This window comes from Eublepharis macularius, chromosome 10, assembly GCF_028583425.1.
Source record: "Eublepharis macularius isolate TG4126 chromosome 10, MPM_Emac_v1.0, whole genome shotgun sequence".
Classification (NCBI taxonomy): domain Eukaryota; kingdom Metazoa; phylum Chordata; class Lepidosauria; order Squamata; family Eublepharidae; genus Eublepharis; species Eublepharis macularius.
In genome coordinates this window covers 18,062,217-18,075,305 of record NC_072799.1, presented here as the reverse complement: position 1 = coordinate 18,075,305, position 13,089 = coordinate 18,062,217, and the positions used below count along the sequence as shown (strand labels likewise).

At 43.4% G+C, this 13,089-nt stretch overlaps 1 protein-coding gene across 4 annotated transcripts in view; it reads left to right on the top strand.

Moving 5' to 3' along the window:
• MAPK10 (mitogen-activated protein kinase 10) overlaps window positions 1–13,089 on the top strand; it is a 125,355-nt gene that overhangs the window by 86,775 nt on the left and 25,491 nt on the right. For all 4 annotated transcript variants that reach the window (XM_054989957.1, XM_054989956.1, XM_054989959.1 and 1 more), the window contains one exon: window positions 7,896–8,020. In XM_054989957.1, the coding sequence (XP_054845932.1) occupies window positions 7,896–8,020 (125 nt within the window). The remainder of the gene's footprint in view (window positions 1–7,895; window positions 8,021–13,089) is intronic.

The window sequence follows — 13,089 nt, the reverse complement described above, 5'->3', positions numbered from 1 at the left end:
GCAAGTTCATTGTTCCTGGTTTTATCTAACCACACTGTATTTATCTTGTACCTAGAAACCATGTCTCCTGTTTTTCTAAAACCCCTAGAACTTGAAATGGCAACCTCTGGTGTCATATGTGACAAGCATTTTGCAGAAAAAAAAGAACATGTTACAATGAAAGAGAAATGCATTATAATAAACGGGCCACGTCACCCTGTAGTTGTCCCGTTAAAAACTATTTGAGCTTCAGCGATTAGTTGGGGCTCATGCTTGCCTCCCTGCAAAACAAGCAACATCTTCTTCACTGCTTGATTTCTACATATCAAGCCTCTGTTCAAGGCACAGAAGCATGAGAACATTAATTTTTACGGCAGTTGGCAACCTTGTTTGGTAGCATAAATCACCCACAACAATCTACCACTAAAGTCATTTTTTCTGGTGAATATTCGATACTTGATTAGTAAATGCTGTCAGCAGAAAACACGTCAGAGCATCTTTGCTATGTGGCCACCTTTGGTTGCACGGAAATATCTAATCACATGAACATGAGAAGAGCCCTGCTGGATCAGACCATTGGTCCATCTAGTCCAGCATCCTGTCTCACACAGTGGCCAGCCAATTGCCCCAGAGGCCAATTTACAGGGCTTCAAGGCCAAGGTCTTCCCGTGATGTTTGCCTCATAACACTGGCAGTCAGAGGTTTACTGCTGCTGAATATGGTCTCTGCCCCCCCGCCACATGATTCCCTCTCGTTGCAGGAGTCCCCTACCGTTCACCCTCTTCCCAGAGCAGCCACTCTGCAGCAGGAAAGCTGCATCTACGGGAGGACTGTGTGTGTCCAGAGTTGTGCATAGGAGAGAGCAGGGCTTTTTTTCTGGGAAAAGAGGTGGTGGAACTCAGTGGGTTGCCCTCAGAGAAAATGGTCACATGGCTGGTGGCCCCGCCCCCTGATCTCCAGACAGAGGGAAGTTGAGATTGCCCTCCGCGCCACTGAGCGGCGCGAAGGGCAATCTGAACTCCCCTCTGTCTGGAGATCAGGGGGCGGGGCTACCAGCCATGTGACTGTTTTCAAGAGGTTCCGGAACTCCGTTCCCCCACGTTCCCCCTGAAAAAAAGCCCTGGGAGAGAATGGATCAGGCTTCCAGGGTCATCTTTTTGTTTGAAGCAAAGATATTTTCAGGGCTGCTATGCTACACAAACACACACATACTCCACCCCACCCACCCCTCTTGCTGGAAGGAATTAAATTGTGAATGTAAAGTGGCATTGGGTTCATTGTTTGCCAGCAGGGGAAGCCATGTGCCACTCTGAACATGAACAGCCAAGATTTGATGCGGGCAGCCAAGGGCTCACAGTGCTGCTAGTTGAGATGTTGCCACTGCATGAAATCGCAGGAAAGCAAGATGTTTTTATGCATAAACAGAACCCATGATTAATGTCAGCTGGATGGTGTCCTTCCATAGAGCAAAATGAAAAATGTGTGTTTAATAGAGAAAAGGCTTCCCGTCGCAGCTCTGGAGCCTTCTACACACTTGTGGCAATGTATCTGTTTCACACACATGGATTCCCAAGGCTGTGTGCAGGGGCAACGCGTAATGTTTTTTAATCTGCTGCAATTTGCATGTCATTACCCAGAATGCCTTTCCCATCATAAGGCAAGGCTGTTTGCTTGCACTCTGGGGACGGATTGATGGTCTGGCCAAATGGCTTTAGGAACGCTGAGCTCTATCTATAATCCCACACACACACACATACTGCACCACCCTCATGATAAAACTGAATAATGGACTAGGAATGGATTTGAAGCCGATGCGGAGAGAAAGATAATTAAGGTGGTCTTCTGTTCACCGGTTTCTAGATGAAAGCTATGTTTTTGTTTTGTTTTGTTGCATTCACAAAAATGTATCGGTCATCGAATTTTGATTTGCAGTTCTGATTGACTTATTAAAAATACCCTTCCTTAATAACCTGGCCATAAACCCTATAAGAATGTTTCTGACATCCTGAAAACAAGGATTGTATCCCTCTGTAATAAAAGGGGATATCACCCATAGAAGCTATTTACTGACCACCAAAGGATCTTTTGCTCAGTTCTTCCTCTACAGAATTCCTACTTTCACAAAACATCACCAGTTTGAGGTACAAATAAATTGCAAAAACTGGGAAGGGGGAAGAGTCTTGTGGCACCGTAAGATTAACACATTTATTATGGGAGTGGATTTATTGGATGAATTGCATTCAGAGAACTGGAGTTCACCCAGGCTTCTGCTGTCCTACATCTGTTAGATTTGACAGGGCCGCAAGACAATTCTTACATTTTGCTGTAACAGAGAGACTAAACCCTGCCCCCCCTGGAATAATCCGCAAAGCCACTTGCTTTTCTGTTGTTCACAAGTAAAACAAAAGATAAAAAGCAATCGCAACAGCAAAACTTGAAGTTATACCAGCAAAACTATTTTGTTTAATTTAGTTAATGCTGTGCGTGTGCATGTTGACATAAACTATCCCATATCATACTGATATCTAAATAGGGATTCAGAGATCATTTACAAAAGTGTTGCCTCTTGGATCTAATTCAATATGTATTCTAGGAGTGAACTTGAACCACCTACCTTTTCATTTTGGGGCGACACCCGAAAGACTCCATCCTGGGTGTGTGTGGGAGTCCCCTTTGGCTAATCCATTGTCCTCTTGAAAGTAAACACTTTCAAGGAGCCACGGAACATCTTGACATATCACTATCATGTTTGTCTTTTGATTAATCTGTATAAAGGTTAGGACTTAGATGTGCATGCAAGTTATGCTTCCTCCTTAATAGCCTTTCAGCCTAATTGCGGAAAGGGAGCCGGGGAGAAAGGAACACATTGGTTGTGGTTTCTGTGAGCCTAGAGAAATGCACTTTGCATGTGCTCAAAGGCACATTTATCTTCAGTGTGACTTCCCAAGATCCTGGACTGTGTCCTATTGATCCCATTCTCTAGCAATCCTCTACCTTTGATTTGTGAGAGTCCATAGTTTGCTGCTGAACCTGGAAACTGTAGAGAAAATGATGTTTAAATTAGCTTTTTTTATTACAGCGGCGTAATTAATATGTAAATTTCTGCTTCAAGCTGCATGGGGGAGGGGAGAGTGGTCCCCCCCAGTCTTTCCACAAAAGCTCATGTGATGCATTGGAGTTGATTAGGTGGTGCATGAAGCCAGTAGGTGGCATTTATTATGGTGTGATCCGGAAGAAATGCGCATGAGTCTATATGCTCTACTTTAAGGATGTGCAAATATACTCTTTTCATTTATTTTTATTGCCTCATATGATCATTGTGCACATATTCATTCCTCCCATTTCCAGTTGCTGAGTTTCTTGTTTCTTTCGTGCCATGTATACAATAAGGACCATTTATTTGTAATTGTCACAAAGATAACTTTGAAAAATGAGCTAATTTTTAATGGGGAATATTTGGCACAGGAAAGCAGAAAGTGCCACAAAAATTAAAAAAAAACTTGAACAAGAGAAATTGAAATTGAAATGGCAATTTTCGTGTCACGGGGATGGAAAATTCAGCAGTATCCCTAGTTCTGCTGCCCTTGGAAAATAGAACAATACTCTGGATATGTTTTGGCCCCTTTTACATTCACATTTTATTTGGTCACTCCTTGGAAAACATGTTAAGGAAGAATGAGTGGAGTTTTTAATATCTCAAATAAGAGCCATATGTGTTGGTAATTAATAAAAAAACATTAAGTGTACAGATTTTTTTAAAAGCATGATATTTTGGTGGCACAAATGGTTTAATAGTGAGGACAATAGAACTAGATACACACTCACATTTGGTGCGTGTGTTCTGCCTGACAGATACTGGAGACTGATTTTGTACCAGAGGAATGCTTTTTTTCTCCACGTCAGTCATCCAAACAAGCTTTCAGCGAGGGATTAATCAAGCTCTTTCTATCAAAATGGCTCAAGCATAGATCTCTATTGGCTAGATTCATTGCTTTATTTGTGACTTCTGCAGGTTTGCTGATTCTCTTGGGCTATGAATAGCAAAGCACTCCCGGGCATTCTTGCATCTTTTCTCATTGAATGGCTTTTGTAAAGAAGCAAATAGTTTACTGCAAACAGTGGATTTTGGCTAGGAGCACTATAATAATCCTCCATTGGATTTCTGACACAGATATTATTGTACTGGGAACAGCTGTGCTGTTATTGCCACCACAATGGGGACTGAGTTGGATGACTTTTTATACATTTAGGCAATCTATGGGCCCATATTAACACTGCAGGAAAAGCTATGCTAGAAGCGATATAGAAATTAATTTTTAAATGTTTAAATGTGAAATGGTTCTACAGATCAAGAAGACAAGGTTGCCTATATTTTTCCTGTTGTAGATTACGTTAATTTTACTGTGATTTCTACTAATCCTGAGCTGTGAGGAATTGGACATTTCAGAAGGAACAGAGATGTCTCCAGTCATATAGGAGAATAACTTTTCTCTTTAGTTATACTACAAGTTTGTGTTGCTTTTTTAAAAATTGGAATCATTATCTTCAGATTTTTTATTCATCATATCAGGGCTAGTATTAAATATGGTGGTTCCCAAAGGCAGAAGATATGATTGTTCCGTGTTCCCAGGTATTTTTTATAAAAATGGTGGTTCCGTGTAGGGTAATTGCAAGTAAAAATAATAGTGCCCCCTGGTTTGATCAAAATTATGTGCTTTTAAGGGCAGGGGGGTGGAGACTGAGGTCTGGAGCAGCTGGAGAAAATGGCAAAAATTACCATTCATAAAAATCCAGCCAGCTTTCCCACTCCATCTCATCCATCTCTCTTCTCTACTACAGACGCCATCCCACGTGAGTTTTTGGACCTGCAGGCCCCTGATTCTCAGAATAAACTTTTTGGGTCCTCAGTGACACCCTTTCTTTTATACTGGCAGGAAAGCTGATTGGATCCAACTCACTGCGTCCAAGTTCAGGTGAACGGGTGCAGGTTTCAGGACAGGGCTAGCATACCAACTCCTCCCTTTATGCACATTTGCTTGTCCCTACATGTGTCATCTGTGAGACAACACCATAGAGGGTTTCATAGATAAGAATGGTAAATATGTGCCGGATCCAGGAGTGGGCAGGACTCTCGTGTAAGGATTTAAGGCGCACAGTCAGGATGATGAAAGAGGCAAATGAGTTGGACAGCTGAATGTTGGACAAAGGTAGGGAGTTTGAGCTGTGACATCAAAACACCAAAGAAGAGAAAGCTACAGTAGACAAGACCAGATATAACAAGAGTGTGAAGCAAAATTAAAGCTCAGTGTATGTAGGGAACAGGTTGTATTTTAAGCTGCAAACGGTAATGTGACACTAGTTGTTGGATATTCTAAATATAGAGAGCAGGAGAGAAAAAAGATTTTAAAAAATATCTAGCCATGGCTTTATGCTTATTCTACAAGGTGGGTTGTCACATCAGCAATGGATATGCAAAGTGTTGGAGAAGGAGAAAGCTGGTGGGGGATGTCAGGAGTTCAATTTGGACACATTGAGTTTGTGCTACTGATGATAAGACATCAAGCACAAGTATTAGACAAGCAATTGAGGATGCAGGAATGGGTGGAGGGGAAAAGTTCAGGGGCAAAAGTGTGTCATCAGCATACAAGTGGTGCTGAAAGCAAGGGGGATTGATAAGGTCATCTAGAGTCAGTGAGTACAGAGAGAATATAAGAAGGTCAAAGACAGATAGTTGAGGGACCCCAATACACAGAGAGAAACTGGAGAGAGAGCTTCCCCTAGAAGGCGTATTTTATGAAACAAGTGCAAAGAGAACCAGCTGAGACTAGAGTCATGAAAACCCAGGATATGAGCAAAGTTAAGCAGGAGACACAGATCAAATGTATCAGAGGTAACAGACAGGTCAAGAAGGATGAAGACAGAAATCTCTGGATTTTACGCTGAGGAGTTTGTCAGTTGTTTTGGTGAGGACAGTTTCAGTGCAATACAGAGCTTGGAAGCTAGGCTGTAGGGCTGGAGGAAGGGAAGCTGAGACAGCGGGTCTGAGTAGCATGCTCTAAGAGCCTGGAGGCAAATGGTGGAAGGGAAATCGGGTGGTAGGTGAAGATGGAAGATGAATCAAGAGATAATTTATTGAGAATGGGGAAGCCAGCACCAGAGGGAAGTAGCAAGAGGAGTGATAGGTAGCTTATGTGATGGAGAGAATAGTGGGGGAGGAGGCAGTCAGGAGGAAATAGGATCGAGGGGCATGTAAAGGGATTGGATGATGTCAGCAGGATGGTGAACGTGTCAAGCAAGAATGGAAGGAAAGAGGAAACGACTGAAGGAGCTGTGAGAAGGGAAGGCAAAGGCAACTAAGCATATGGCTTGTTTTTCACGGAAGAAAAGAGTTTTAAGTGGAGACTCCACAGTGGGAGGCAGAGGAAGCACTTCAGAATGCGAGGCAATGGATGCAGGTCTTTCGTGCATCCAAGACAAAGAAACTGAGAATTCCTAGAGTTGGCATGTTGCTTACTCAAGTAGATGGCAGATGAGAAGGAGCAGAGAATAAGTTTATAATGATTCGTTCTTTAAGAGCATGTAGGGAGGAAGATTAGGGCTAGGTATGAGAGGATGCAAATGGTTCGCTGTAGAAAAGGTGGGAGTTACAGCAGGGATGTGCTGAAGGCAGAAAATGGTAGAAACTAAGGAGTCAGCAGGAGTGAGTGGCCAAGTCCCCCAAGAAAGCCACTGAATGAATGAACTATAGGTCATGAAGGAAGCAGGTGGAGCACAGTGAAGGTGGACTTTGGGCATTGCTGCAAGAGATAAGGGGACAGTCAGACAGTGGGTATTCCAGAGAATAGAATCAGAGAAAGAGAGCAGTTCTTGACAGGGACAAGACTAAGAGAGTACTTGAGGTGTGCATAACTGAGTCAGTTGAAAAAGGATGGTTTTAGGTGGATAGCTGTGTGGGTCTGCAGTAAAAACGCCAGGATTTGAATCCAGTGGCACCTTAGAGACCACCAAGATTCTCAGAGTGTAAGCTTTCAAGAGTCAGACATCTCTTGGTGTCTAAAGAAGGGAGCTACTACTCTGGAAAGCTTACACTCTGAGAATCTTGGTGGTCTCTAACGTACCATTGGACTCAAATCCTGTGGCTCAAAAGTGGAGATTGAAGCAAAAGGTTATGGAAGGAAGCAACCTGGCCAGATGGATGATCAAAACACACTGTGAAATTGCCAAGGATCCAGGTGTGGGATATTGTCAGCGAAGCTGAAGGTGAGCAGGATATCGAGGTTGGAAATGGAGGTTGAGGCTGAACCTGAGGGGATTACTGCAACACAGAAATTACAGAGGGAAACAAGAGTTGTACAGGATGAATGTCAAAAGTTGAGAGGCAGTCTGTTCTGACAAAGGGAGCTTGACTCTTGGGAGCTTACACCATGGAAATCTTTAAGGTGGAGGTCTTTAAGGGGCTACTGGGCACAAATCAGTGTGAGGAGGACATAAGAAGGCCTGCTGAGCTTGCTGCATCCCTCATTCAACCCCAAGGGGATATTTAGAGGGCTGTCATGTGCTCCGGGGAGGGATTATCTGTCAAAAGAACCAGCAACTGGAGCAGGAGAGATGCAGGAGAAGGCGTCTGCTGTGTCATAGAGGCCTCTGGCCAGCATTCTGTGAGCTGTCACTTTGGGATCAGCAGGTGCGTTGCGCATAATGAAAAGACGCCCCTGAGTCTTAAAGCTGCAAAAACGACTATGAAGTTTCTAAAGGTTTTGGCTGACTACCTTTAATTAAAAACAATTTAGCATCCTGCCCTGCTGGGAGACCAACAGATGTGCCTTGCCTGCCACAGCCAGTGCCTCCCTGACCACGGCCTCTGTGAATGTTTGTGTCCTGATGCGTTTTTTTTTCTTTTGGTTTCATTGCTCCAGCTAGCCAAGCCAGGGACCTTTTGTCAAAGATGCTAGTGATTGACCCAGCCAAGCGGATATCAGTGGATGAAGCCTTACAGCATCCGTACATTAATGTTTGGTATGACCCCGCAGAAGTGGAGGCGGTAAGTAAAACATTGGCTTGTACCTTACAGTTCTTAATCTGCTCTTAATGTGGAAGGCACATGAGTGCACTAATCTCCTGTCTCTTTAAAATGCACAGAAACATTGACTGGAAAGGGGGATCCAGCATTAAACAGTACATGCGTGCGCTTTTCACAAAATTCCCCCCAAATTTTATGAATGTAAAAACCCATTTGGGGTGATTTTTTTTACACTATTGATAATGAACATATTTGCATTGTTTCGGTGCTGTTCAGCATCTTTTTGTGTTCCTCTGGTTTCTCCTGCTTCTCAGTGCTCTTATTGATTGACTGCGACAATCCATGTGGGTTTGAAGTAGACATCACAACATTATGCCTGATGTGATGCTATCACACAGCACCTGTGGAACAGACCCCCTGGGCTATCACATCCAATTCAACTGAGCAACTGTTAGGACAGTGAGGGCAAAGAAAAATGGTATTTTGAAAAACAGCAGCCTCAAGAATGAAAGGGCACCAAAGGACATAAACAGCATACATTTTGACTGAGGTTCTCCCACGCTTGTACTTAGCTATGCTGAATATATTAATTTTGAAGCAACCGTTTTACCAGTAGGTGGTGTAGGTATCATGGTGTATATGGGGGTGGGTGATAAATTATTGTACATTTTTTTCTTGATCCAGCTCTCCTCTTCCACCATACAATAAGCTCTAAGAAGACTGAGCTGGCTAAGATCCCCACTCACTTTTGTTTCCTGTAGCCGGCACTGAGCTGTGCGTGACATTCTGTGCCTCAAAGAAGACAATAAGCATGTTCGGTTCCCACCAAGCCATCCAGTTTTCTACTTTAATTGACAGTATTATTTTTCTGCATGTGGTGATGGAAAGTGCCATCAAATCATAACTTACTTATGGTGACCCCTGCTGGGGTTTTCAAGGCAAGAGACTAACAGAGGTGACTTGCCATTGCCAACCTCTGCCTAGCGATCCTGGTTTTCCTTGGAGATCTTCCATCCAATTACTAACCAAGGCTGATCCTGATTAGCTTCCAAGATCTGACAAGATCAAACTTGCCTGGGCTATCCGAGTCAGGCTCTGTGCAAAACTTCTAACCCATCAGTGGTGCATGTTTAATTGTCCTGCTGATAGGCCCTAGATTGTCAAGTTTCCCAGTTAGGAGTGGTTCAGTATGGTCTTTAAGGTCAATACCTCCAACATGTAATCTCTCACGACACGATTATTCACCAGTTTTAGAATCTCCGTACAACTGTTGGATGACCAAGTTCACATAGAATCACTTCAATACTGAAGTAATTACATGGAAAATTTGTGATATTGAAAATTTAGCACTTCTTAGCTAGATTGTTCTAAATGTATGCTCATTTGATTCAAGTTTACCATGTCTAAATTATAACATGATAATAAAAAGAATAATTGAGCACCTCCCTAACATGTTTCCTATCTAGAAGAGGTGAAAAGATCTCTCCAGTTCCAAGCTTTTGTAGGGGGTGGACGGGATAATGGTAGCTGAAAAGAGAACAAATGAAGCTAGCAGTGGCACAGTCCTTCTTTCATAGGACAATGCCATAAGCATCATTAACTTCCGATTTGCCCTCTGGGAAGAAAGGTCAGGTGTTAGTGTGCAATTATGGGAGACGTGACATCAATCCTAGCAATCCTCCTACGATGACTTAGAGAGCACCTCATAATCCTTTCCAATGTCAGTGTTGCTGTGGGAGTAAATCCATTAGTGTTTATGAGGTGCTCAGTAACCATGGTGATATGGTGCCATATGAAGAGATGAGCCGCAGTCTGCAGGCATGTGTCCTTTTCTGATTTGACTATGAGACCCGAGATCTATGGGCTCTGGATGCCACGTAGCATCCCTGCTGGTAAACAACGATAAGAATGATAGGTAACAAATTGTTTAGCAGTCATTACCTGTTGGGTCTTCCTGTGAACTGCTCAATAGCCTCAGAACTATCCAGGAGCCTTATAAACCCTCGTCCTGACATCTTTTACCAGCCAGGCTTTGATCCTCATAGACCCGTGCCAGTGGAGGTACTGTGCACACATCGTGAGGGAGCAAAGCCTGGTGGTAAATATCATACTGTTTTATATTTGTATCAAAGCAAACATATGAATAGAGGGACTACAATTCCCATGGAGCTGTGCAGCGCTAAGTGCTAGATATCTAAGACCTTGGCACAATATCCAAAAGGAAGGGGATTACATAGCTATAGCTTAAAGAACCAGGGAATCCTGTTGGCGGCCCTCGGAGCCACCCTGGAGGGACCCTGCCAAGAGGGTTTCAGGTCTAGCAGGGATCATTTGCCCCTGACCATTTCCTTTCAGCCCCACAACAGACTGCTCTGGGAAGGTCCTCTCAGGTCACCGGCTGTCTAGTTTACAAGGTGATTTGATGTTCTTCCTCCAGGCTTACCATCCCCAGGGGTGCAATTGAAACATACTGTGTGAAGCAGTGGTAAGCAGATACTGCTCTCAGGATCTTGGAAATGGCTGTGAGTTGCAAAGCTAGCCTACGGTTCACACGATTATGGGCCCATCTGCACAATGATCGTTGGGTAAATCAGAATTAATGCTGGAACCTCTTGTGATTTGTCATAGGTTTGCCTAAGGTCATTGCAGCCCCAGTTCCCCTTCCTTCTGTTGGTTAATGATGGTTCCCTCCTCTGCCAAAGGAGGCATTGGAGAATATCCCCGAGTGCGCTGTTCATTCTCTAACCTTTACCTAACATCTAATTATGCACTGGGAAACTAGGGCCAGGAGACAGTGAACTGGGAATCAAAATGTATGCAATGCGCTTCCAGCTGTCCAGAGATTTAACTGTTCTTGCACCAGCTTTTCTCTGCCTGCCTCTCAAGTGTTCGTATTCACACTTCCTTAGCATTCTTATGTCTTCCTTTCTTGCCTCCCTCAATACTTAACTTTTCTACCCAGAAAGAAAGAGAGAAATTGACACTTCTCTCAGTGGCATCTACTTACAGGGGAGGAACAAGATGTGCTTTGCTTTCCGAAGGCTGCATGTTCAATCCCTATAGCTAACGTATCTCATGCAGCTCTTTACTTGAGACCCCGAAGAGCTGCTGCATGTCAGAGTGGACGATATTGAATTATTTATTTTTATTTATAGTTGTTTACAATCTGCCTTCGTCTGATTTACTGTAAGGCAGCATCACATGTTCGTATTTGAAGGGAAGAAGCTTCATCCGGTTAATATCGTGGCAACAGGCTTCTGGGAAAGGCACAGAAAAAGCGCCAGCAAAAAGTATGCCTGGCAACTTTGCTGGAGTCTGGAAAAGGGACTTGGGTTGAGAGAGGACGTTGGGGAGACCTGTTGTCATTGAGCTGAATTGATTTATTACCTCTTGCTTTTATGACCCTTGGCTTTCAGCAGCTGGAATCCTGATTCTTCTTTGTCTGCTGTAAGACCCATCATACGTTGGTATGACATGGCTTTGAAATCATGACCTGAAACATCTGGCCTGATGAAGAGTTCTGGTGAACTCAAAAGCTTGCACAACATTATATATTATTGGGCTGGTTCTAATGAGTTGTGTTTGTAACTTTTTTAAAGGCCATCTTCTCGTAATAAATCCTAGCCATGGGAATGGGGTTTGGGGGGTAGTGCATAGGCACAGTGTTTCTCCCAAACCCGAAAGAGCCGAATTTGTAGCATAAGCTATACCAGGGCTGTTTCCACACTACTTACTTTCATCCGGAAGTCGCGAAAAAACACAGAAGATAGCATCTTCTCATGTGAGTTTTGCGTGACATCTCACAAAACTCGCATGAAGCAGAAGCTATCTTCTGCTCCCCCCCCCCCCACGCAACGTTCTGCAGTGTTCCGGATGAAGGTAAGTAGTGTGGAAACGGCCCAGGATCCTAATTCAGAGCTACTTGATGAAAGCCATTGCTATAAGTCTGAAATTTCCTCTATTGCAATGTGTTAAATAAAGGAAGACAACCAAAGGACTTTGCGAGTATAATGATGCATGAGTCATGTAGCATTTCATTGAAGAAACATACACTCTTTCCTTTTCATTTTGTTGTATACAAACTGAGCTTCCTATTCAGCTTTCTGATTGTTAGAACTATACATCTTAACGGCGCAAAAAAAAAGCTGACTTCTTGGAAACAAATCAGTGAAAGGCAGATGTGTGATGAAGCAAATTGTTGAAGCAAACACAACTATCTTTTTTTGCCCCTGCAAGTGAATTAGATTCTGTGTCTAGTGTCATGAATGATGTATGCAAGTGTAGGAATAACCAGCCTGGTTTCTGAAGCATTTATAGATCCATTATTCTCCTTCTGCTTGCTGGTTGGATTAGTCACTCAAGGCCAGTCATTCAGTCTGGTGAGGCTTCTCTTTGTAGCATTAGTGGCTGTGAAGTGAGCTAACTCTTACGTGTTTCTTACACTTGCACAAGCTTTGATTCTCAATCTCTTCTTCAACTCTATATTTTGTACCCCTTCCAGTTCTATACATCCTCGCTGCCTCCTACTTTATCATTTTCTAATCTCAACATTTATGTTAGTATAACAGTAATCCCAATAGAATCTGCTGCTCCCCTCAGGACTGATGGGTTAGAGGCGCCAGAGTGCCTGATTCTAGTTTTATTTTTTCCGGTATCCACAGCTGTAGAAACTGTTGCCAACTGAATGTGTCCTGTGAATGTGTTACATTTATCCACCTCCATCTCCTCCAAACCCTTTTTGGTAGTCATTCTCAGGTTATGTGAAATCTGGACCCTGTCACTATTGAGCCAGTTTGCTTTGGTGGTTAAAAGTAGAGATGGGCATGAACTGGAAAACCCCCAAACCATGCGGTTTGTGGTTCGTCAAATTTCACAAACCATGGACTTTCACGAACCTGCCCCTGGTTCGCAAACTGGTTCAGAAAACAATCACTTCCAGGGCAGCAGAAGGTCACTTCCGGGCCAGAAGAAGGTCATTTCTGGGTCAGCAGAAGGTCTGCAGGAAGTCCACCCCCTGTTGCTTAGGAAACTGATTGATTGGCACCAGGCTGTTTGCAGTCACAAACCGAAAAATGAACCAAACAAACCAG